The 26,580-nt window shown below is 39.3% G+C and overlaps 1 protein-coding gene across 1 annotated transcript; it reads right to left on the bottom strand.

Moving 5' to 3' along the window:
- Positions 1-3,669: 3,669 nt before the first annotated feature.
- On the bottom strand, positions 3,670-16,823 carry golph3a (golgi phosphoprotein 3a). Its single transcript, XM_070833815.1, has 4 exons — positions 16,443-16,823; positions 12,041-12,172; positions 11,322-11,436; positions 3,670-7,799 (listed from the first exon to the last, which is right to left on the bottom strand). The coding sequence occupies exons 1-4, from the start codon at positions 16,650-16,652 to the stop codon at positions 7,375-7,377; spliced, it is 882 nt and encodes a 293-aa protein (XP_070689916.1). The 5' UTR covers positions 16,653-16,823; the 3' UTR covers positions 3,670-7,374.
- Positions 16,824-26,580: the final 9,757 nt, after the last annotated feature.

The following is a 26,580-nucleotide window of genomic DNA, read 5'->3' as shown; positions in this document are numbered from 1 at the left end:
AAAATGAACAAAGAACTGAGACAATCAATAATTTAAAATTTAAAAATGTTATCCTTTAGCCAGAGATTTAAATTCCAATTTTAATCTCAGAGCACGAAGGTCTTCTTTCCCCATGTTTGCAGAATGACTAAGTCAACATGATGACAGAGATGACCAGCCAAATCTGGAGTACAGAGCACAATGATGAGTATGTGGTTTGAACCTGGTCACAAATCTCAATGCGCTGTGATCTGTGATCAGAATCTAACACGTGGAAACAGTGCTGGTACATTCAGTTATAAAAATAAATAAAAAATCACCCTAATCAAGAACTAGTAGGAAGGTAGCAGCAACTAGGCCTCAGCTGACCTCAAGATAGAAGCAAGACCTGTGTCTGAAATAAAACCATAATATCAGGAACATCACAGCACTTATTCCCAAATATCAGCGTCATAGAATTAAAAAGCTATATAATGTTTTTTGTTTAAAATGTAATTTATCTGGCACTTTAAAACCTCAAACCAAATATCACTGAGCACTAGTGCTTACATGAGTTAAATGCTTTGACAAATTACAGCAGAATATGGGTGGAGGATTAGCTCTCCAGATGAGAGGGGTAAAAAGTAAAAATAGAATGCGACATAGAATATTAAACTGTCTACCAATCATAAGAAAAATGTGTTGCCTATGCTGACATGACAACATTGCATTTTATTGCTGCGCATTACACACAGTTAAATTCACCTGCAGCCATTATTCATGCCTCTCATGTAATTAGTTCCACATTTAAGTCTGTGATGATGAATCTGTTCGAGACAAATATAAACCATTAAGCCAGACAGACCAAATAAGCCAGTGAGCAGGATGTGAGATAGTATTGACATCTTTATATCCTACTGCCACAAAATAAATATTTCCTTCACTGTACAGTGAATTGGCTTGCATTCATTCCTTTTTCCCTTTTATGTACATATTTACAGCAAGAGAAACCTATGTGATTTAAATGTAATCACCAGTACACAGAAAGCACTACAAAGCAAATGCACACTAATACTATGACTGATTGAATGTTCTCTTTCACTATGAAACTGGCCATACAAAGTCACTGAATTTCTGTCATTTGCGTTTGCAAGTATGGATATCCAGATGCCAATTATGTCAACCAGGTTCGAGATGAACTGAAAGCCAAAGGAATAGAATGAGTGACTGTGAGGTTCATCAACATATGAATGTAGAGTTGAGATGACAGCTTACGCTTGAACTACTTGAAAAAAGTTTTGTACAAACATTTAACATTTTAAGACACATTCATAAAATTAGATGGAAGAAGGGACTATGGCAAAGAGGAGTACAAACCAGGAGGGATAATTCATGTCATTTGAATTTTAATTTGATGTTCCATGAATAATGAAACCAACTCACACTATTTTACCATTGGTAAAACTTTTCTGCTTCAAAAAAATGTTGTTTTTAGACTTACTTTGTTATATTTATGTTTTTGAAATGACTGTCTGAAATCGCTAAATATGGTGCATATTTCATTTGGTCTGTCTTGATGATTTGTCAGTCTAATTGCGTGGTGAGGCAAAGACTGGACTATCTTTTTTTGTATTATTCAGAATTTTACATATACATATATATACAGTAGCTCCTGTATCCAATATTTTCAATCCATTGTATTTTCACAGCACAGGTAGTATGAGTAAAAGGATTTGTCATTAGGTTTCAATTATCGCTGAGCCTTTCAACAGTACCAGCCACTAACATGTGAAAACACACACTGAACGCCTTGACAAGAGGACAACAAGAAATGTCTCTGCTGGGTTTCACTGGTGCTACAGACCCATACACGGTAGCATGTGCCGCCATCCTGATGACCAAAGCCAAGGACAGAGGAACTCAGATTACAATAAATTCAGAATGAGTCCCTGCTTAGGCCGCCATTACTCCAAGATAACTTAAAGCAAATAGTTGTTTAATGGTATATTAGTGCTAAGAATGTTGTATAGAGAACCTTTAATGACCTAATGAATTTTATATTGCACATAAAAAGAATAAAAACATTTATTGTGCAAAGCATTTTTATTCTCTTAGCTGTCTTTAATTTGTCTGACAAATTTAACATATTTATGGATGGATGGACGGATGGATGGATGATGGATGGATGCGTGACTATATATGCACATATGTATAAATGCACACATACAAAATATTCAAAGTGATATTAAAACAATAAACAGATGAACAGAAAAATAGTAACATTTCAAAATGAAAAGAAATCTCTTCACACCAATCTAAATCAATTGCAAGGTCAACAAAAATTTTGACATTAACATTCACTTCTTTCAAGTCAATGTTAGTAGTAGAGGCACGTTTGGCAGCAATTACAGCCTACAGCCTGTGTGGATCGCTCTCCATTAGCTTTGGACACTGCATATCTTTTCCCCAATCTTTTTTGCAACTATGCTATTACCAGCAGTTCAATAACAGTTTCCAAAATTATTTCTGCAGTATCCATGCGTGACAACCACTGTGTGGTTGACAATAAATAACACAATGGTTTATGGTGAAATCTGAGATGTGCTGTGTAGACAGTGCCAGGACACTAACAATTACTGACATCACCTGGGCCTCACACATTTCCTAGTTAGAACCTTATGGCAAATTGAGTGCTGTGACTCTAAATACCATGTTACTCAGTGCACTGAGTAATAGAATGGTTGCAGTTAAAGGGTCAGTTCACCCAATTAATAAAATCATATTTTCTCTGGTGACGTCGATGCAAATAGCTTTGGTTTTATTTTTCCAGGTTCTAAATATCTGTCATTAGAGTTCTCTGCCTCTAAATCAATGCAACAGAGGTACATTATGCAGCGCACAGCACTAACCATCCAACAGGTGCTTTACTTGGCAGGTAACAATGTTCTTTTTAGTCTGGATAATCCACCGGGCCCACTGTCACTCCCCACCAAAACTAATGACATCTGCAAGACCAGATACCAATAGATGTCAGAAAATGTTTTTTGTAATTTTGTTTTGAGTTCAATTCTACACAGACATCCAATTTTTGACACTTTTGAGTGAACATTTATCAGAGTGGTTTGGAATGTTTAGTTTTTGTTATAATTTTTGTTGTTTGTTATAACAATATGTCCATTACCTGAAATTGGTATACTGAAATTGCCCAAACCAGCTCTTGAACCAGACACAAGGGTATATCATAACGTCATAACGTGATAACATTACCGTCATTTAACTAATTGTGTCACAGTAAAAAGAAAAATATGCAGTCACCTATCTTGTTTTATACTTAAATTAATTAAATCAAAGATTTTTTTAAGTTATGTTTTACAGCCTGGAAAGGCAAGAAACATCACATAAGGCAGGGTAAATGTAGCTTCTTTCAGAGTCTAGGCTAGAGTATAGCCTAGCTGATTTGTGTTTCACGGTGAAATGAATGTGTCCAACTGGTAAATACGTTGCTACTGAATATCAGGAAAACACACCCATACAAAACTGCACAAACTGTAGTCTATGACCTCAGAAAATCAATACATTAGCACAAGCTATAACAGTCCTCACATGGGACGGATAAGATCTATTCATAGGCTTCAAATAAAAATGGAAATTGTATGTATGATTAGGCACTTACAAGTTCTTGGTTTATTTTCTAGGGTCAAGGAAAGTACACAGAATAGAGGTCCCTTTATTTAGATAACATATCGTCTCTTATATTCACACTGCAATTTGAAGTGATTCTCTGATGAACAAACCCATTGGTCACCTCTTCACCCACAATCACCGACTATACACTCTCAGCCCTTTGCTACATACAATATGAGGAGGCTATCTGTAACAAAGCAGATTCAAAAGATCAATGAAGTTGAGTAGCAAACGTTGTGTTAAAACAGAACAATTACAGGTTCAACACAACTTTAGGCCAGAAGGGAAGTTTGGATGTTCTCCAAGGGCCCATGTGGGTTTTTGTCAATAGTCCAAAGACATGCAGGACTATTGTAGGTGTGAATGGTTGTCTCCATTTGCCACCCCTGTGATAAACTGGCAACATGTTGGATGAGTAGCAAAAGTTGTATTAAAACAGTTAAAATAAAAATAAACTTCATGAAATCGAGGCAATATCAAAGTAAGAACAAGGTATGGTTTGTGATGAAAAGGCTTTGTTCAATGTCCATTATTTTGAAAGACAGTGCAGCTGAACCATGACAGATTTTGGGAAGCTGTCCATTGAATTTGTGGCTGATAACAAATACACAAGTATAAACACATCAACATCTGGAGCCAATATCAGCCCATCTTTTGATTCTTCTAATTAGACTTGCATGAGCATGTTAGATAATCCATCAGATTATTTCAAAGTTTAGTAAATACGAATGACGTATTATGAGAGCACTCACAGGAAACTTAAAAGTACGACTGTCTGCACATAAACGTGTCACTGACAGTTTATGAAATGCACTTGTTTACCTTCAAGCCCACACGCACATGAGGATTAAAATCTAGTTCAGATCGGTGCATGCAATACAGTGATAGGTCTGGAATACGCAGGGGGAAAACTGCTAGCCTTGCTCCAAGAAAAGTGAAACATAAACCAACAACTCTGTCAAGTCAACAAACTGATTCAAAGGTTGGGTGTGTTTCTAATAGTTAGTGCTGGGCTCTTACCTGTGCTGAGATATAGTAGCAGTTGATTTCTGATCCAATCTGTTTGACAGCGACTTAACGTGTCCTGGACCGCTCCCTAAATTGGAGAAAACTTTGGATTTCAGACTCATCCTCACATAAGCGTATTTCACTGAATGTCTTAAATGTGTTCACTAATAAGTGAAAACTATGTTCATTTGTCAAACAAACATAGCTGGCATTGATCTGCTTGCCTGAGTTTGTTCCCACAATCTTAAATATTTCAGTTTGATCCTCAACAGCCACTCATGCAAAGTTTTGCCCTAGTTATCATTTCTGATGCTGCTGCAAATCCCAAAAATTACACATTTTTAGAGCCATTTGTTTTATAAAGAAGCACAAATGGAAAATTGACATGACATTGGACCCAGACCGAGATACGTTTGCTTTCCAACTGTTAACCATTCATTCACTTCAAACAGGAATCCTGATTGTGACCAGGTTAATATCAGACATGCACACACATTTCATGTTTCCTTTCAAATAAAAACCTCTTGGCCTCAGGATATTTAAAAAAGAACGACCTGTTTTCACTTGAGTCAGAAAGGTTAATTAATATTTTACATATTTATTTTCCATCCATCATATCTTGTATTTCAGCCCCATCTGTTCTCTGTGTTAACGAATTAGTCTAGCACTATTTTAACACAATGCCCTAAATGAATCTGTCATTATGTTTAGGGATGGGAATCGAGAACTGGTTCCAATTGAGACGCAGCTCCAAACTGTGAGCTCATCAGTTCCTTTCACTGATGCTGACAATTGTGCGTTGCAAAACAATGACTTCAAAGTCTTGTGTCTACACCACTGGAAGAGAAGGTACTGTGGAGAAGAAGAAATGGTCCAAAGCATGGCTTCATTTCATGGAGAAAGATGACAAGAGCACTGGTTACAGTGTCCGAATGATCATTTCAAGTAATGTGATGGATGTGGATAGCATACTGCATACGGTGGAGCAAGGGAAGAAAGAACGCAGAGAAAGAGACAGTGAATGGAGCTTAGGAAAAGTTTAGCAGTAAATGTACAGTTTGTACATAAGGCTCCCGTGTGGTATTTCGCTGGCAGCTGCTGGAAAAGTGCTGGGGTCTGCCCCGAAGTAAGAAGCTGAGCAGAAAAGTGAAAACACCAGCAGTATGCTGAAATATCTACAACACGGGCTTAAACAGGAATGTTATGTGTCTGACACTTTACGCGTGAGCGCCACTGCATCCCAATCAAGCAACCTGTCCAATACAGAGGGGAAATATTGTTATGATAGCATTAGCTCCATGTAGGACGTTTGAATGAAAAAATAATAAGTACAGATATTCTCTCATTTCATTCATTTTAGAAAACAGGCACACTGTGTTCAGATTCAGAATTTGTTGATGCTAAAAACCTCTTGTAGGTCTAGTTCTCTCCCACACAGAAAATTAAACAAGAATCAATGAGGGAATTGATGAAGAACTGGACAAATGAGCACAATCAATTGACATTGTATTAATAAAATCTTTTCAATCCCCATCCCTAATCATGTTTTTATTTTAAAGGTTTTTGCCAAAATAATCGATGGGGTTGAAGTCTATGTAATTGACAGGTCAACGCTAACTCTTCGCTGGGCTGTATATAGCTTCCATGCATGTCTAGGCTTATATTCCTGTTGACAAATGAATGCTCTTCCACACCACTTTAGGCCCGAAGGATGGAATATCAGCTGGCTCAGTCATTTACGCCGTCATTTTACACCTCACTTCAAATCCAGCAGACAGCTGGGGCCTTTCGGTTTTGCATGTGTTTCCACCACAGCCCAAAGACATGCAGGTCAGGTGAACTGGACACTAAACTGCCTGCAGGTGTCAAGTATTGTCTGGCTGTACATATCAGCCCTGTGATATACTGGCGACATGCCCAGGGTGTACCCCCACAACGGTGTAAGCTGGCACAGTCTCCAGCACCTGCATAGCAGAACCAGATATATATAATACAGGAATGATGTGGGATACGAGACATCAACTGAGTAAAAATTTGGAAATTAATTCTCAATGCTGACAGTATTCAGTACAAGGCAGTGGACTCAAGACCTTCGGACCTGACCACATTACTTGTCCCAGATTTGAAAACCAAAGAAAGCTCTAACACCAAATGCATCACGTTCATACACTTAAATCACATGTGGTGGAGGATATCCATTTAAAGGCTAGTCAGGACTATCAGCTAACCTTTCATTTCCATATAGTATTACTACCCTGTACATAGATGTAAATATACATCAAGGTTGGTTATTCTATTCTCAGGTGTGTCTGGATGGTGCCTTGAGTAACCAATGCCATACGTACCATACTGTACCTCGAAAAAACAATTTCAAAGATATAACCAATAGAAACAACATCTTGATTTCAGCCACATTACCAACCAGCCCATATCATTACCAACCACTTCATGTCGAGTTCCATGAGAATTATTTTTAGCAAAAGTGAACACAAATAACACATGGGAGGAAAACAGGGCCATGAAAGATCAACGAGGACTAGAAGGAAAAGAAAATGAGGGAAGGAGAGGTACGAGAGAGGAGGGCTGCCAATTCCAAAAGTCCAGACAGGAGTAAACTGTAATTCAGTCAAGTCACCATGTTGGTGTCAGTACTCGGATTTCTAGCCCAATGTACAATGCCACTTGAATTGCCACAACTGCTTTCTGTCCTCTTTTCTGGTAGCTTCATTTGGTGAAAGCAGCAACCACAGCCCACAACAGCTCATTGGTGTTGGCCTTCATGCTCTCCCCTTCAGGCTCCAGTTCCAGCAGCTGTCGCACTCTCTTCATAGCTAGGTCATATTGGTCATCTAACAGCGGGGCAAAGGCATTTTCCAGGACATCGGAGGAATGGGCTAAGAAAATGAGCGCTAGCAGCCGCTTGTCCATTCGGTGAGGGTCATTCATCCACTTGTCCAGTACAGCCTCCTGGACTTTTTTGATGAGGCGCTGCTTGATGTTGTTGTTGGTGAGAGGATGTGTGGTCATGTCAAAAAGCAGAAAGTTCTGCTTCTCAGTAGTGAGGACGCCTTTCTCCACCAGGTTTTTTGCCAGCCGTTCACGGACGTTCCGCAGCTGATAATGAAGCTTCAGGGGGTTCCACGTCTCCCCTTAAGACAAGCAGATAAAACAAAAAACAGTTATTGCTGTAAAAAAGAAAAGGTGACATGGTCATCTACATCTATAACGAGGTGCTCTGACAAACAATAGAAAGAATACTACGGTACCAGTGTATTACTGCCACCGCACATACTACAGTGATAGGATATTACGAGACTATTGTCCCCTATAAAGAGCATCTATTGCTCTATTGGCGTCACTTTTTCAAGCAACATCATACCTTTCATCCCCATGAGTGGCAAACCAACTGAAAACTATATAACCATTAAAGACCTGGCAGTTCATCGCTTCTTTGGAGTCAAGTATTCTGGCATTTTCCCTTGTTCCAGATGTCTCATTCACATCTTCTACTCAAAAAACGTACATGGACAGTAGAATTGGGTCAGTTTCTGGTGCAGTAAGAACAATGATGTAGTGAGTCGCAGGGAAACTGAATGGGCCCAATGCAATGTGGTTTTTAAACAATAATCATATAAAACACTTACTATTAGTAATATTTATATTACAGATAACATTAATTTAGTTGTATTACATTATCAAGTGGCAGTAACTTGACAGTAAGCTAGGTACAGTTAATCAAGTAATTGTACTTTATACAAGTATTCTTCAACTTTAAAACTCCCACTCCACTGCATTGCAGTGGTAAAACAAATTCTCTTTTTACTCCACTACATTTGTCCTACAGCTTTATTAGTTATTTTTGTGCTTAAAATATTTTGTCTTTTCCTGCCCAGATTAAGTGATTGTGAACGTTTGTGACAAACTGAATGGTGTTACTTTATGTTTAACTGCACTATGAATAATTAACATACATTTTGCTATAATGATCCACACATTTGCCTTAGTAGTGGAGTATTTTCCTGTATTTTGCTGTGGAACAGTTATTGAAAGGCTATGTATGGTTTGCTGCCACAAAAGAGAAATAAGAAATAAGTATCTAAACATTTCAAAACTGGAGGTCCCCAAGTATGGTGTAGAGCTGGTAGTCATGGGTAGAGTAAGAAAAGCATCCAGTTACTGATTTTTGACAGCAAGCAGTCTTTTGTTCATTTCTATGGTTTCAACACGGATCTGGTGATCACAATGTAGAATTACCAGGGGAAAAAAAAAACAAAAAACTTGCGTACTCTGAACACGTCAACAGTGCGATTACTGCATTATCATTTGGATGTTAATTTGTCAGGGACAGAAGACACACACCTAGCAGCAACACTTTAAGAGTTTGATTTTATGTGGACCAACTTCATCTGCATTTTTCATTAGGAGACATTCTGAGAAATTAAAGTAGTAATTTAAAGTAGTCTATATCAGCAAGCCGTGCTTACTTCCATAGCGTTAGTAACATGATGTGATTAACATAATATTAACATATTTGTTTAGGCTACAAAGGGAGCTACTTGTGTACAAGTACTAATTTTTTTTCTGGCTTTGGCTCAGAAAGAAGAAGCGTCATCTAGTAATAAAGGTTTTCATTTCAATTCTGGCTTTTACCTACATTTTCAATTTTTGATATTTTGTTAACAGACAGTGTGAAGTTGTGACAAAAGGTTTTTATGTTAGTTCTTTATGTTATGAAACTGCTTTGAGCATGAAAAAAAAAAGGCAACTAGAAATAAAATGGAACTGGAAAATACTACTAGAGATATGTACTGTAATGTAACTTTTTGTTTAAAAGGGCTTTTATAAAATTTCTATTAAAAACACAAACAAAAAAACAACAACAAGGTATTGGTTCTTGGTTCCCAGCCTACTGTGTCATTATACCAGCAGGAGGAGGGGTTGCTGCATGGGTCTTGACTAGCGAGGCAGCTGTTCAGTGCATTGTGGGATTTGTAGTATGAGTGATGGGAGTGCTATTTACCGGCGGGCCATTGTTAATAGCCACATTAAATTATCTCGCAGGCTGTATATAATTGTATCTCGGGCCGGATGTGGCCTGGAGTTTTGACATGTCTGTCTTACAGCATGCCAAAACAAATTCCTAGTTTAATACCAGGTGTGACAACTTAACCAAAAAAATTGGATTCTAAATGCATATTCACATCACCTACAGTGAATTACATTTCAAACAAAACTTCCACTGCTTTTAATTTCATAATTCATAAGAATAGCACTAATAGCATCTAACAACATGCAGACAAATACTTCTGAATAGACTGGGCCCCCATATCCATTGTTCAGGTACATTAGCATTAAAAATATCATAGCATAATGGATTTCCAGAAATTAATGTTGATTATTACTCCGTGTTATATCATTTAACAGCATTCATTAAATGCCAAATAAAAGACTTGTTTTAAATGGACAGCTGAAACATCATTACCATTAGTTTACCTGGTTGCAAAGAAACATGTGTATAGAAATTATATCTATGAATGTTCAACAAATGCAGTGGTTAGAAAATGGATGTTAAAACTTTAATCATTTATCACAAACAGCAACTAATCAGAAATGCTTAAGGAAAAGCTTTCTTATTAACTATTTCCAACGGAAAACAAAAGCAGTCTACCAGTCAGAGGCTACTGGGAAAAAAAGCAGTAATAAGGTGAATTCCACTCTTTGAGGAACAAGGTGTGTGTGTGTGAATGTGTAGGACTGGGGTCGAGCATAATGTATTGGGTTGTGTATGGATATCACAGCCATAATATTTGGAAATACTGTACATCAGCAACCAAATATCACATTTTGACATTTAATCACTACTTGATGTTGAACTTTAAATGTCAGAAGCAAATGTTTGATATTCCACCTTTATGAATTTTGACTTTCCAGTTTTCAGTCAAACATTTTAGTGCCAGTGTTCACAGAGACCAGAGGAAAGCAGCTAGCCATATGGAGACAAATTCTGCACTAATAAACTTCAATATGCTGCCAACAATATCGATATCTTGGTGCTTACTTTGAACCAGTAACTTTCTGTCTGCCTCAAGAAGGTGTGTGCATGTATACACATACACCTATACACGTGGAGTATCTTCCTCTTTTGTGCTATGCCGCTCCTCTATGGAACGTTACAAATTTCCTTCTTTTGTATAATAGGGGAATGTGTCCCCGTTCCCTCATGGCAATTGTACGCATATATTATAGCATATTTATGTTCGATTCTGAAGGAAGTCAGCTCCTTTGCTATGAAAATTAGTGTTAAGTTAGTGAACACAAAGGAGGAGAGCGTCCATTTTCTTGAGTTGACACAATAAACACTTTGTTGGTGAAACTTTATAGACAATGCTCTAGTGTCCCAATCCTGTGAAAGCAGCATGGAGCTGCCCTACAAACTATCAAGCTACAAAAAGACTGCTCTTCAACACAACTGTGAGTAAAACTTTCTACCACTGTATAAGGTCTCCTCTCCTCTCACTTATTCAAGTGGTATGCCCCGTTTAAAACCACATTTGATGACCAAAATTGAGTACAAACAGAATGACACATCATGAATCAGTTTTGTTTATGGATCTCATTTACATGTGTACCACCAATGCGGGGCTGTGGGCTGATGAGGCAGCTGTACTCACCACTAAGCAGTTCAATCCAGCTCTGCACAGTCTCCGGTGGTTGGGTGTCTTTGATGTGTTTTAGGGCTTCATCCAGGAGCACGTCGCCTGTTGGAGCATCTGACTTACAAATCACCTGCGGATTTCATTCAGAATGATGACAGGCATTTACAAGTCAGTCATAGAGATGTAAAATGACCATTAGTTGTTATTCATCAGGCCTCTACTCGCATTGACTAAAATGGCCATGCATTATTAATCATTTTTATAAGATTAACTATTTGGTCTATAAAAAATGTTTTTAAAAAGCCCAGGCTTACATTTTAGGCCTCAAAGTTTTATTTTGTTTTTGTCCAATCAACTATCCAAAACCCAAAAATATGAAACCAAAGAATTCAATGCGGTTTTTGTTGATTAATTTTCTGTTGATCTGAGAACATTGTGAAAATAAAGGGAAAAGTACTTTCACTCTGCACTTCACTTTTATGTAGCACATATTTATGAAGGAATATGGAACAGTTAGGTGTGTAGAAGACTTTTTGGAGTCTTGTTGTTTGAGTTGGTCATGCCTTTTAGCAAATAACTGTGCAGGTTACTATACACGTTGACTCTACAAGCTCACACCCCACCAAACATTACTTAAGATGGTGGCAAAAAAAACAGCACGAGCAGGGTGAGACCAGCAAAACTAGAACCATTTCTCTCCACTATTTATATGCATAAGCAATAGCATGTCCTACCTTCCTCGCCAACAGACCTTTCCTCCTCATGCCACAGGCCTCCAGCTGAAGGCGTCCTCGCAGGGCCAGTTCAATCAGCATGCACCCTCGCAGCCCCGAAGAAATGCAGTCATTCCAGAACGAGGTGTAGCCCTACATCACGGAAATGCATATAAGAACCCTTGTTTGTCAAAAAGTTACCATGAAATTACAACCATCCAGTACAGAACAAGTGGACTCACTGGGTTCAGATGGTCAACATGGGCCCAGTGAATAAACATGGAAAATCAAACAGGTAAATCAAAAACATCACTCACAGGTACTTTCAGTCACTGATGTTTTAAGCACCCTCAAATTAAATTCTAGTAACGCTTTTTGGCATCAGAAATGTGGTACCAAATCGGTAGACATTTGAATGAGTGTATGCTCCTTTTTGCCTCCAACTACATGCTGGATATAAAACAGAGACAGACTACTGCAAGTTAGCTGGCAAGTCATGGTCATTAGTAAATGGCTTAAAAAGCTGAACAACACTTAACAGATGCTGCCTCTTCCTGGCTGGGATACATTGACATCAATACTGGTTCCTGAACTATACTTTTGAGCTCCTTGGCATTGTTACACCCCAAACAGTTTAAAACACATACAAAAATGAAACAATATAATGTCGTTTAAAGGCACAGTAGTTAACTTATGAAAATATCTTTTTTGTCATATTTGCTGAAACTGTCACTACATCCTGACAGTAATACATGATAGGAATGGGTACACAACTTTGATACTTCTGTGACACCAACCAAATTAATTTGATACTTAGATTATCAAAATATGACTCGTCTGTACCAAATTTCGACACCTGAGGAGTAAATCCCATCCATGTCAGTGGGCCAGTAAGCATGCAGCATGCTTGTACCAACGACTAATAACACTGGTGATTGGCTGTCTAATGTTCCATGTTGTGGATGCATGCAGAGAAAACACAGGTTACTCATATCACCACATCTCTGCACCATGCACTAACCAGGATGGGGATGCGCTGGGAAGAAGTGCTGCTCATTCGGCAGTTATGGCTCGCAACTATAGCATGGCTATGTTTTTGATGAAGAGACGTGGCTCTGGCTCTGGCTCTGGCTCAATAGGTAGAGGAGCCATCCGGTAATCTGAAGGTTTCCAGTTAAATTGTGGCATTTATACATTTTATTATCTCCATCAGATGTAAGCTGGAGGCAATCATACGTGGTTATGTATATTCGGGATGGCCCATGATTTTAGAATATTCGCTAAATTACAAAAAAAATGAGTAGTTTACACGGCTATCGTCTCATTTTAAAAAGTATATTTTCCTCTGTTTTCGCCAGCACCTGGTGATACGCCCGTCAGTAGCAGTAGATTGATATGGGGCGCTGAGATGGAGCCAGCTCTGTAAAGATGTCGGCACAAACAGTCACTGATTTTTCATTCTTTGGGTAGCTTGAGTCGCATTTCATCCAGCCCATCTTCCCGTGACCGGACATTAACTAGAAGCAGCCTAAATACAAAGCTCTGATCCAAGCTCTCTCCCCTCCACCCAGGACAACTGCTCCTCCCGGGGGGAGGTGAACTATTCCAAAAATCTTCGAATAGTTCACCGTCATTATAGAATAGTATTTTTTGCTTGAAATGCACATCCCTAATGTCTGTGTATCTGTCTCTGTCCTTTCATGGCTAATCTTATAATACAGCTATGGTCTACAATTACAAGCACACCAGGAGGACCAAAGGTTATGATAAAAGAAATGATTAAATAAAATGAAATACATTGTTAAGCTGACAGTGGTTATATGTATAAGTTAGGTTATGGTTAGACTATGGTTGGGCATGGCAGAGATCACCTGGCAGAGATCTGTACTTTGTTGAATGCTCTTCTAGTTGATATTATGTTAATAGACAACTTGAAGTTGTGGTAAATTGGTTTATTTTTTATTCAACCACATTGCAGGATTTTTTTTTCTTCTGTTAAGACATTATATATCTATCCTTGGCAAGCAGCAGCCTGGCAGTTCACACCAGAAATGCATTTCTCTGTGCTGGTCATAAAGCTATTCTACTCCTTTCTAATCACCCATAGAACAGATAAAACATATCAGTTCTATGTGTAGAGCTGCATAGAACTTTATCAATAACCTAATGAATTTATAATATAAAGCACCCACCCCCACCTCTCTGTGTCTCCGTCTGTGTTTCTGCTTATGGGGGGAAAAAAAAGAAGAAAAAAAACTTGCATGGAGATTGCGAGCCAGCAGCCGGCTGCTTACTGCCAGAGGAAGGCTGGCACGCAATCTCCCTGAAGTTCAGGGCAACTCCACGGCTCCTGCCCACTACCTGGAGCTCCGTGGCCAGCTTGCCATCTGCAGTGTACCTGTAAACCTGGCCTGTTCATTTGCCATGGTTTCCCTACACATGCATGAAAGTTTCTTTTGCCGAGAGGGTCTCTGGAGGCACAACTGAAATGTGCTGCGAAGGGAGGTGGAGAAACTTGGAAGTACTCGTTCAAATTCTGAAGTTAAGTCCACCAACTGCTGTGTTACCTCGTCTGTTTCAACTTTTTAAGTTTCATGTTTCAGACTGTTGACGTATCATAACAAGTTGAATTTGTCAGTTATGTTGACATCATTAAAGAAAAATGTAAAAAAGCTTGAAATCAAACTTGAAGGGCTTAGATTGCCCGTCCTGAGCTACAGCCACTTCTTGCAACACCACATCAAAAACACCACAACTGAGCTGACAGTGCCAACAGAATTAATGGGGTGAGTGGCACAACCTTGAGCTGCTCACTGCACGCAGGGTGGGCACTACCCTCCTGCAAAGATGTTGGTGGTGAGCGTTTTTTCCCTGCATGCCTATATGACATGTATTGTTAGACGGCCTATCACCAGCATTGTAAGATCTTGGTACTAGCATGCCGCAGGCTTACAGGGTAACTGACACTGACGGGTTTTACTGATGGGCATTGAAATTAGGCACAGAATGACAAGGTATTTTTCAATACACTCTGGAATCAAATCAATCTTCAATCTGGTCAGTGCCATTAAAATATCAACCTTCGGTACCCAGCTCTACTCATCCAATAGGTCAATGATGATGGTCATATTTAAACCCAAATCCAGAAGGAATGCCACAGTCAAACACAAAAAGACATTTTAAACAATTTTAGCGTTTGGAGCAGATTCATCCTTATACACGTTGACTGGAAAAAGGTAACCTAGAATGTAGCTAGTATTAACCTGGAAAGTTTTGCGTTGATGCAGTAAAACAAAGACGAGTTCAGAGACTTGCACTCAGTCACTACTTAACATACATCAAGGGATGGTGGGAGTCGTGCCTTGTTCTTGAAACAGTCAGTTTATAAAAGTCGAAAAAAAATGGAAGTCTAAAAGAAAGGTAAACTAACTTAAGCTTTCACAGTGTCTCATCTTACTGAGTCAGTTTGTGGGGGTGGATATTTCATGTATCTTTCTGATACTGATTCGGATTCTGATCTTGCCAAAATGCTGGTTAAGTATATTTATACATCATTATGATGAGCAGTGTCAGGCCTTCAGTGTATCAATATTGACTGAAAGCTCGAAAGTATAGATGGATTATTCACTGTATTTTGACACTGGTAAAAAAAAAAAAAGTCCCAATTTGTACTTTGCCGTAAGTTTATCACAGATTTGTTTTGAATGAAACCGGTCCTCAAGATTGTTTATCACAGTTTTGGGCAAAAGAAATGGACCAGACACCTGTTGCAACTTCCAGACACACACCTGTATTTAACTTAATATCACGTGTCACACCATGATCTGACACAGGTATAATAAGTTTGATATATTTTAAATCAGAAACAATTGAGATTTGATGTGTTGGAAAAGACAGGAGCAGTACAGTGGGTGCCTGTGCTCTAACTGACACTGTACTCTCTCTCTCAGAAGTTTCCTATTTAACCAGTGATAAGGTCACATTACAGAATGACCCTCTTTCAGCAGAACGATATTATTCAGCATTCTGAACTTACCTGCAGATAATTAACCCATCACTTTGGATTCCACTGGCCACTTGAACATCGTTTTCTGTGTCCAATTAAGTTAACTTACAATAGATGAGTGACTGTCACAAACCAGTATCTTAGGTTAGCTTACTGACCAGCTCTGTCGACTGGATGTCAATGGTAGCCTCTTCATATTCACTAAAATGCACTGACCGGCTCTGTGTACAGTGACGAGGCCCACTAATGTTGTTACCCATAGCTAGCGTGTTAGCAAACAAGGATGCTAACGTTAAGTAAAGCTATGTCTGTCAACAGTACATGGCTAAGGTTAGCTTTGGGAACATCCCCACTTCTACACCCTCTAACGTTGCCTTCGTTTTACAGCGTTACAGACCATATCTTATCTGCCATTACCTCTCGGTCCTTCAGTCCCAACAAGAGCACTTCTTCCATCAAGGTGAGACGTGTTTCTTTCGAGTCGACTGTATCGTCATCTTCCTGCTCGTCTCCCCTGCGGCACTCGTGGTCCTCCTCGCCGGCCGGACGGTCTTTGTCTGCGGCGTTACGCGAGGCTTCGGTCCGCCTCTGCACGAGGCCCGAACTCCGCTGAGTCAAGGAAGTCATGTCTGCCGGCAGATTAGCTGAACAACGACGAAAACAACACGCCTCGGACCGCACTGCCCGAGATGTTTGACTCAGTTAATTGTTGCTAAACATGTAGCTGTTACCTCGAATGTTTGGCGAAATAACTAATGCGGCCCGAGTACCGTTTCCATCTGGAATACTATGCCCCTTTCATCACTTCGTCTGCAGCAAAATAATGTCTATCTAATATGGCGCCGCGTGGTGGCTGTGCTACCACATTTATCCAGCAGGTAGAGGCCGAGATAACAGCCACCGAGTAACTGTAAGTTAGGTTGAATGCCACATCAGCTAATTCATCGTTACTCAGACCATACTCATACTTTCATATTTGCCTCTATAATAGCGTGACTAATTCTCCTTCTCGTCGTCAAATAGGCAATAACTTCAACAAGGATGTCCAGCTGATGTTTGTTCAGTACAGCCCAAGAACCTATTCACACACAACCTTTCAGCGAACACATAAAGTGCTCCAAAAAGGTTTTACAGGTTTAGAGAATCTGTCTTTGGGGCCACATGAGAAAAATGTATCTGACGTCTAAGAGTAAAGTCACAATTCTGAGTTTAAAGTGAGAACTCTAATACTTTATCACGTGGCCCCCCGATTCTCTTCAGAAGAAAACTGCAATTAAAAGACCTCAACATTACAATAGTGTGTCTTCGGGGGTGTCCTGTGAGGCAGCACCCCAACAGGACCGGTGAACAGTACCCTTGTACCATTTAGTCTGCGGAGAATTTAGATTCACTGGTATCCCTCCTGTGTCCCCCATAGTTGTTCTGAAGGTTTGATGTTGTAATATTGAAACACAACTGATGCAGTCTAATACAACACATGCAGCCTCTTAAAGGTTCTAATGTCCAGCTTTTGTTGAAGCTGCTTCAGAAAGTTGTTTCATTTTGGAGAATGTAGATTTGGGGTGCTGTTGAACTTAACTGTGTCAGCTGTTTCTATTATTTTTGTCCATCCCATTTCTATCAATAAAGGCAAACGACAGACACACTTCTCTGGCATTGCAAAACACTTCAACAGCACCACAAGCTACATCCTCCAAACCTCTAAAAGAGTTTAAACAAAAGCTGAACATTCTCACCTTCATAAAGGAAGGATTTATTGTAGTGCTGTTAGTTAGGTGTGTAAGAAATATTGTGAAATGTTACCATGTACTTTTACAGAAGTGCATTTCGATATGATTAAAAATTATTTTTAACTTAACTTGTAATTATGACATAAGTATTTCTTAATTTAAAAAGATTGTCCAGAATACTCAAGTTAAAGTTCCTTCTTTTTCTCGTTGTCCTCTAAGTTAGACAGGGAGCTGTTTGATATTGGGGTGAAAGTCAACAACTGTGTTTCACACATTTATAATGAGATTTTATAATGCATAACAAACAGTCTCCACCTTTTGTATATATAGACATACACACACACACACATACACATTCATTCTACTAATTACATACCTGGCATGAAGTACACTGTAAAAAGGATATTTTAACAATGCAGTACCTCCTAGGACCGCCGTGAGGTCATTTTGACCTCGCACCACTGCAGGCTTTATAATTGCAAATTAGAAGTCTGTTACTGGAATATTTGGTCATCTTTTTTCCAAATAGCATGTAAAAATGGATGAAATAACATAACATCAGAATTGTATGAATTTTGCCACATTAGGCTTTCTTTTATTTTAGCAATATAACAATATAAATTACCTTCAGTTAAAAATGTATGAGATACATTACAATAATAACAGTTCCTTATTCTCTGAATGAACATGAATTCAGAAATATTTGCAAAGAAAGAGAAAGACAGCCTTGGTCAAAAATGATTGGGAACCACGGGCCTATTCCTCTCCAAGTTTTACCACACAGCTTACTCACAACCAGCACAAACACTCAAGACCTTGACAGTACACTGACCACACACAGGTCGCCGGCACTTGATGCACAATTTGATTGTTTTGTTTTTATTGCAGTGCATATTCACTGTACACTGCCTTCGCTTCTCCTGAGGCTGCTCTGCCTCTGCTGGAAGGGGCAGTGGCACAGTCTCAGTTGCCTCTTTCATTTGCATGTGGTCGCTGCGCAGTTCCTTACACAACTGCAGAAGGAAGTCGTGGCTAGCAATTTTTGCTTTGGTGCAGCTCCGGTAAAGAATGACGCCAGCCAGGTCCAGCATGTTGTAGAAGACGGCGACTGGCCATCTGCAAGTGGCGGGGTCTTGTGGAGTATTGTCTGGTCATTTGGTCCAGGACATCCACTCCCACCTTGCTCTTGTTATAATAGTGCACTGTGGTCTGGCTTTTTCTTCTGGCTGTCACTTTCCACGTTCACCGCCTGGTGCATTGTGCTGAGGACGCACGCATTTTTGTTCACCTTGCCCTGGTACATTGTGAGCGTTGCCTTGTCACTCTTCATCACTTTGACGTCATGCAGTGGTGCTTTCTGATGCACAGGAGGGAGTGAACGCCTGTTTTTGTTCACAGTGCCTACCAGGCTGGTGTTCCTTACTAGGGGGAGCGATGTAAAAAAGTTGTCTGTAGTGATGTTTCTCCCCTTGCCTAAGTAAGGCTGCATCAGGGTCATCACTACACTAAGCTCAGAGTTTGTGGCCGGGCATGATGTTCATCCTTCCCCAGATATGGATAGCCATTGACCATATACTTGGTCTCCACATCGGTGGCAAGCCAGAACTTAATGCCGAATTTGTCTGGTTTACCTGGCATGTGCTGGATGAACCGACAACGTGCTTTCATGGGGAACAGCTGCTCGTCCACGGTTATGGCAGGCAATGCTATTTTGTTCCAGTCTGTCCCACACTTCAGACATCAGTGCAAACTTGTCACTGGACAGACGGATGCACCTAGTTTCTTTTCTGTCAAATCTCAGGTAGGGGGGGGAATGTGAGGCATTACTGTAAAGTGTTTTGAGCTGTGTGTCTGACTGGCTATATAATGTATATGACTATATAAATGCAGTCTATTTACCATTTTTGCATTTGGAGTAATGGAGGTCAAAATGACCTCAAAAGATGATGTATAACACACTTTTAGGAAAAGTCATCGACTGGGAGACGGGGTTTTTAAATAAATTGCATACACAACCCTGAGTGATCATCACTTGTTCAGCCTTAATTCATGACGTGGTGACAGACACAGCAACCAGTGCTCTATGCTTAACTGTCAAGACCACCAGACCTATGGGTGATCTCAGTGTCCTAAAGTGGGTCTGTTACTGTCCAAAATTAAATAAAAAAATTAAAAATTAAACTTCGATTATCACTCCATCCCACACATCCATATTACAAGGCTCTCTGGCTTCGTTGTAGCCATCCTCACCCTATTTTGACATCTTGGCTGCTAATGGACGAAGCTACCAAGTAAAACTGGTCAGAACACAGCATTCCTGCAGAATCTGTTTCTCAGCTCTGATCACTTACCTCAAGCTCAAGTCCAATAGCTCAAAACCTCTTAGGGTATAGCAGACTATGTGAGTCTGCCCATCTGTGCCCATCTAACTCATATGTGTGTGTTAAAACACACATTAGCACTTGTCACTAGCACTTGAGATGTGTCATTTTGGGTTGTGTGTATTATTGATGTGTTTTTGGGCCTATTGCACATCTGCATTGTTTTCTAACTCTTGATGTCTTCTAATTATATATTACATCTGATGGCTCAAGTTATGACTCAAGTACAGTAATGTTTGACTGTGTGTTATGTTTGGAAATTGTCAGCACCATTACAGAGTTGTTAATTACCCGAGCCTTTCATGTGATCATGTGGTTTCATGTGGTCTGTGATCTATGTCAATTTTGTCCACTTCACCCGCATCATGTTTAAAGGGATCGTGGTTGCGCACAGCTCCACAGTTTCTGGTCACGCAGGGGTGTATGGTATGGCAGGAAGTGATTCCTGGGAGGCGGAGTCGAGCACAAAACAGCCGCCTAGACAAACTGTGGACATTTTGGCTCCGCCTCCGTCTGCAGCCGAGACAAGGGCGACCGCACATCTATTCCCCAAAGCCCATCATCCGTACCTGTGGGGAAAAGGACATGCGGCACGTTCATGACTGCAATTGAGGATATTTTTCTCTTCCCGGATGAGTTTTCCTGCAGTGGATATCTGTTGAATGGACTTTTGAAGTGCGAAGCCACTTTTCCCAGCTGAGCGTAAACGCAGCTTTGCTCCACATTATTCCCGAGGACAGAACCGCTCATGCGCTTCTCAAAGTAAAGTTATGAATGTGTCATTTTTTGAGGACTATTAGATACTTGTGTTATCAGAGTATCTTTTGGACGACCTGACATCAATATCCAACCCATTAAAAACCGAAAACGAGGGATATTCTAACGTGTTGGAGTTGGGAGTCATCGAACTGCATTACGATGTAGTCGAAGGTAGGGAGAATTCTGTTTTAATGGACTGTGTGTAACAGTCTGGAGGGTAACGTCACTTACTTTTTCCTGTTATTGTGTTCAAGGTGTGTTGCTTCCACATGCAGACACACATGAATAACATTAGGATACATTCACTATATGAGAATCATCACGACGCAGGAGACACGAATCAACCATGAACCCAAACAGAATCTGGTGGGTTCCAAATGATCTCTGTTATCTTCTGCTCACCAGCATTTACTATTAAAACTTTTACCTGTGAATTCATTCTTAAAGGTGAGTCACTGGCTGAATTGCAAATGTATTATAGGGGAGACTCTGGTCACCATCGAAGACTTAAAGAGCTGTTTCAACCAAAACAAGTTATACCTTATTTGTGATGTCACAAATGCCTCGGACTTTATTCCCGTGACCACATCTGGCTTTATTTAAAACACGAACTAATAACCACTGTCATTAGTATTATTTTCAAGAGAAACAGCTTTCTATTTATACATTCACTTCACTATTTCAAGAACTGGATTAAGCAAATAACAGAAGTTAAAATGAGATATTGCACACATCAACAAACTAAATTGAAAGTAAAAAGTATATCATATAAATCAGTTTAATTAGTCTCTTTTCCTTTTGTCTGTCATGATGTGTTTAAGTCACTTTTAGATTGGTATACCTTCTGTGCTGCTGCTGTTACTCCAGGCAATGTTTTCCTCATGCTCTTGTGTCTCTAGCTTCAAAATGACTTCATTATGAAATAATGTGATAACTTTTTACATCTTGCCGTCTTGAGCACTCATCATTCCTAGCCTACCATCTTCTGGAACAAGGCAGAAGTGATATATAGATTAGCAGAAATGATGCATATACCATACGTTGCTTAACATACTCTGACATCACTAATCCCTGGAGTGAGCACATCTGAACATGAACTAGAAATGTGTGGTTTAAGTCTTTGTCTACCATATATAGGCCTAGCATATCTCTAATCATTGAATGAATCGTGGGCTTATAGGAATATAGGAAAATATAGGAAATTAAATGGATGTGATCTGACATGGTAAATTGAATGGAAAATAGAGACAACCGTAAAAACTAAAGGATCAGACCATTCAAAATATTTTAAAAAATCACATTGTCTTATGTATGCTGCCTATAGTGGTATCTATCAAAATGGAGATATCTGCTATCACAAGGGATTGGGGTTTTGTTTGTTATGTGCACATCATTACAAAATGATACTTTAAAATTTTGTTTTCAATTTCCATTGCAACTAGTATCTACCAGAGAAATGCTATCATATGACCATGATAATACTGGCCTTATCAATGTGTTATTTATTGTCCACCTCTATAAGCAACTGTGTTTTCTTCCTAAATGTAATCCACACAAGAAGCGTTTTTTTAAGTGTTTTTGATGTCTGACTTCATTTTATCAGTCCAATCAAGACCACCCATCTTTTTTACACTCTGCACTCTACTGGCACTCTACAAGTGAAGCACATGTCACTGTTTATATATTGTCATTTATTAATGGTAGCAATAATGATAGATCGAGTTCCTCTGTGTCCATTTGAGCTTGCCTGTTTCTGTTTAGGCAGATTAAAATCCATGGATCAGTAATTAAAAGCAACACTTCTTCAACATTTCTTCCTGTATACTCCTCAGGTAGCCTATTGAAAACTATTTTTATCCAGTAAAGTTCTGATGTCAGTCAGCCTCAGGAAGACAGCTTGGTAAGTTTAGCTCTGGTTTGGTCTCCACCAACTCCAGGGCAAAATAACTGTTTGTCTGTTGTCTGGTGTTGAGCAGGTCCACAGTGGATGGATTTTTTGAGCATTTTTACTGAAAACAGCTGCTGATAAAAACAAGTTTTATGAGAGCTTGCTTAGCTATGCAAAACTACCAACTGAAAGTTCTGAAGGGCTGCATAGTTTGTAATTATCTGTGGATGAACCTTTTTTAGTCATAGTCTTTTCAGTCATTATTAATATAAAGATATATTGATGCTTGATGTATAATGTAGATTCAAAGCAGATTGTGCGCCGGGCTGAGACATCTTCAGAACTCTGTTTTCCCCTTTTTTAAGTTTTGGCATTTGAGTTCCACAGTCACTATTTGATTGATGCCTGTCTACAAATATCTTGTATGATTTCTCAATAATGAAATAGTATAGAACAGCACAAGTCTTTAGCAGTATTCATTTTTGTGTTACTGTCCCTCCACTGCACCTCAGCAAGGAAATATTGTCCTAGCAAACAAAAGGGTAGGAAAGAGTAGTAAAAAAAAAAAAGTAGGGATGTAACAACATATCAAATTTTGTGATATTATGATAAAAAATGTCTCAATCCTGTTGTGGGACTGTGAAATCTGCAGCAGTTTACGTATTACATGCCTACACGTGCTGAACAGAAATTCGAGACGTCTGTGGAAACACTTCAAACGTTTACGCACAACAGCATCACCTGAACGTGTTGAAAAGCGGAACAAGGCAGAAACAGACTGGAAGACTAGTCCTCCTCTCCTCAGCCTTCAGGCAGCCACTCACTACATATTCACACTGAGCTAATGTAATAACTAATGCTTTAAAAGTGTTTGTAACTGCCAGTATGTGACCATATAGTGAAAGTGCAGCCACGTGCCTACACATGTCCATTGTGTCGGCCCTGTGTGTGAATGAAAGCTGCAGTTGTGGCCTTTGTTGTGGCTCAAAACATGTGAAAATCCACTTTGGTTATACACAATGCAACACAAACAAGTCCTCATTTTTGCTGTCTTCACTGACATCTTGACAATATTTTTCTTTTAACAACTTTTTAGAAACAGTTACAGCAAGCAACACGCTTAAGGTACCTTGAGTATACAGCTTGAGGTTACCACTACAAACACATCAGGAGGACCAAAGGTTGTAATAAAAAAAGATTTAAAGCTTACGGCACTTATAGGTTCAGGTTAGATTATGGTTAAGTGTAGCAGAGATTTTTTTATCGTGGTAATATCATATTGTGAATTATAGCATTATATTGGCTTCACATAAGGTTTGGAAAACATTTTTGACACCTCACAACACAGTAGATTTGTGAAATGATATTATCAAACCACCACAAAACATTTTCTAGAGGCAGGGCACAGAAAATCTTGAGAACATTAGCAGATTCTGCGATCACTGTACTCCCACCAGTCTGTATTTATAAAGTAAATGTTGGTCCCTGGAGGTTCTGTAGCCCTCCTCAATGCAAATATACACAAATTCACCCCTGCTTAACAGTAATTGAGGTAAAGACAAGGTGGCTTAAGGTAAAACTGTTTCACCTACTGAGCTGTAAGACTCCAGGTGCAAAACAAGAGGGACTTCAAAGAAACTAAGGTATACTGTCTGGCCTGAAATACATACTCCACACAGATGGTGTGTGCTCTTGCAGCAAGTGACAAGTGCCGTCAGTCTGGGGAGATGGGTTATTTGTGACTCCAAGATGAACACTACAGAAAGACCGGTGGAATCATATTTGCATATTTGTATGAAAGACAAAACCTGCTCCCTCTGCACCCCACACACTTAAACTGCTGACAGCAGCTCACCACGACCTGAAACAATAAATATCTCTAATCCCTGGCATGTTCCAGTGCCGCTGTCCAGCCTCAGAGCCCTGAGTCAGTTTCGCCCCCAAACAAACCATGTCCTGTAGCAAAGCATTTCCTCTTGTACATGGTTTATGACAAAGTTAAAAGCCTGTAAAAGAGACTAAAGGTTGATGAATAACTAACTTTATCTTGATGGAGACTTTCTTCGGTAAAATGTGCCAATTTATTGAACCTGTAATGCTGCTTATGCTTCTCTGCTTGTGTGGTCTGCTTGTTTCTTAGGTCTGATTCTAATTGATCTGAGCTGTTATCTTACTTACACATCTCGTCTCGTGATCACTTTAGTTATAAGTTGATGAAATGCCTTGTCTGTATGATATTGTGCCTTTACTTTTTTCATTTTATTGAAAAGTTTGTTTATCCTGACAATAGTGATGATGATTTTTCTTGTCAGGGGAGGCAAAGAAGTTGTGCTTTTTGAGGCAGACAGAGAGAGTGAACTATGATGTTGTTACTCTTACTTCATTGCAGCTGCTGGCTGTTCTTTACTTTTTGTTCTGGTCTGTCCAGGTGAACCACATTTGTATCACTATCCTTACATCTGCTTTGATTGGGTCTGATTGACCTTGGGTCCATTCTGGATTGGGTCTCTGTTCAATTTGAATTTGAATTTATGCATGTTGTATTTGTGTAGGTGTTCCACAGGTCTGGCCTCAGTACCAGTGTTGTGATTCTGTGTCTAGTGAGGTAAAACTATAGTGGTGCGCCACTAATGGCTCTGTGTTGGGTAAACACTGAATAGAATAATCAACCATCGTCAGGTGGTTGGCCTTGTTATCTCATGACTGTGGCACTGTGGGACTAAGGCACTATCCAATCTTCCATAGTGTCCACAGTGTTCTTCTCTCCTCATCTAAACTAACTTCTAGTTACTAGTTGGGTATATAGCTTTTTGGATCTGTAACATTGTTGGCTTCAGCTATTACAGAAATTGTTATTTGAAAACCAGACGTAAAGAAATTAAAGTCAAACAAACCATTCTAGTAACCTAATTATTAACTACTTGAGACAGAAGTTCTTTAATTACCTGTGTGCTCCATTTTTCCAACATATTAAGAAAGAATGGGAGCAATATGGTAAAATGAAAAATGTGTTACAATAATTTTACCTGAGATTTTTTATGGTAAAACTGGGGCAAATAATACTGGAATGCATAACTGCTTGGACCCAGGTGAATCTAGCTACTCTTGCTAGTTTCTGCAATGTTATAGACCCTACCTTTAATGCTATGATAATAAAACTACAGGGAATCAAATCATCATCAGCATACATTTTATTGGTCATTACAAACACATCTCTGGCTATTGAATTGGGTTGTTCATCCACTTTTAGATAGATAGATAGATTGATAGATAGATAGACTTTATTGTCTGCCCCAGATGGTGACAGAAATTCTCCTTTGACAAGGCTCCAACAATAAAATACAACACATATCACACACACATATGACAAGTGAAATGTTAAAAGGAAACAGCAGCCAATACATGCCAAATATATGTACTGTTCAGTGTCTTATTTCATGTTGTTCAGGGTGGTTATTGCAATGGGAATAAAGGATTTTTTATAGATGTTTTTGCGGGCCAGTGGGACTTTGTAACGTCTGCCTGATGGAAGTTAATGGAGACAGATTAAAATCAACCGCTATTTTGTTCATTTTTTCAATATAATGTATCTGTAATGACGTGACATGATTGTTTGCTAGACTGGCCATAGGATTTGGGCTCCTAATCTCTAAACATCAACACCTTGTTTTTATTTTATGCTATTAAACTGGAAAAGACCTTGGAATACCTTGGAATATATTCCCCACCAATCATATTAGAGGGGCTGCTTTCACCCAAAAAGGGGCAAAGTGAATGAACCTATTTGATTTATGAAA

Source organism: Pempheris klunzingeri, chromosome 7 (genome assembly GCF_042242105.1).
Source record: "Pempheris klunzingeri isolate RE-2024b chromosome 7, fPemKlu1.hap1, whole genome shotgun sequence".
Lineage (NCBI taxonomy): Eukaryota > Metazoa > Chordata > Actinopteri > Acropomatiformes > Pempheridae > Pempheris > Pempheris klunzingeri.
Note: the sequence above shows the minus strand (reverse complement) of the source record. Positions and strands in the feature narration are given on the sequence as shown.

Bases quoted from the DNA above. Each gene is read 5' to 3' on its own strand.
- golph3a (XM_070833815.1), bottom strand. From the start codon at position 16,652: ATGACTTCCTTGACTCAGCGGAGTTCGGGCCTCGTGCAGAGGCGGACC. The intron at 12,173-16,442 runs GTAATGGCAGAT...TCCGTGATGTAG, and splicing joins TGGGACTGAAGGACCGAGAG to GGCTACACCTCGTTCTGGAA. The intron at 11,437-12,040 runs GTAGGACATGCT...TGAAATCCGCAG, and splicing joins AAGGTCTGTTGGCGAGGAAG to GTGATTTGTAAGTCAGATGC.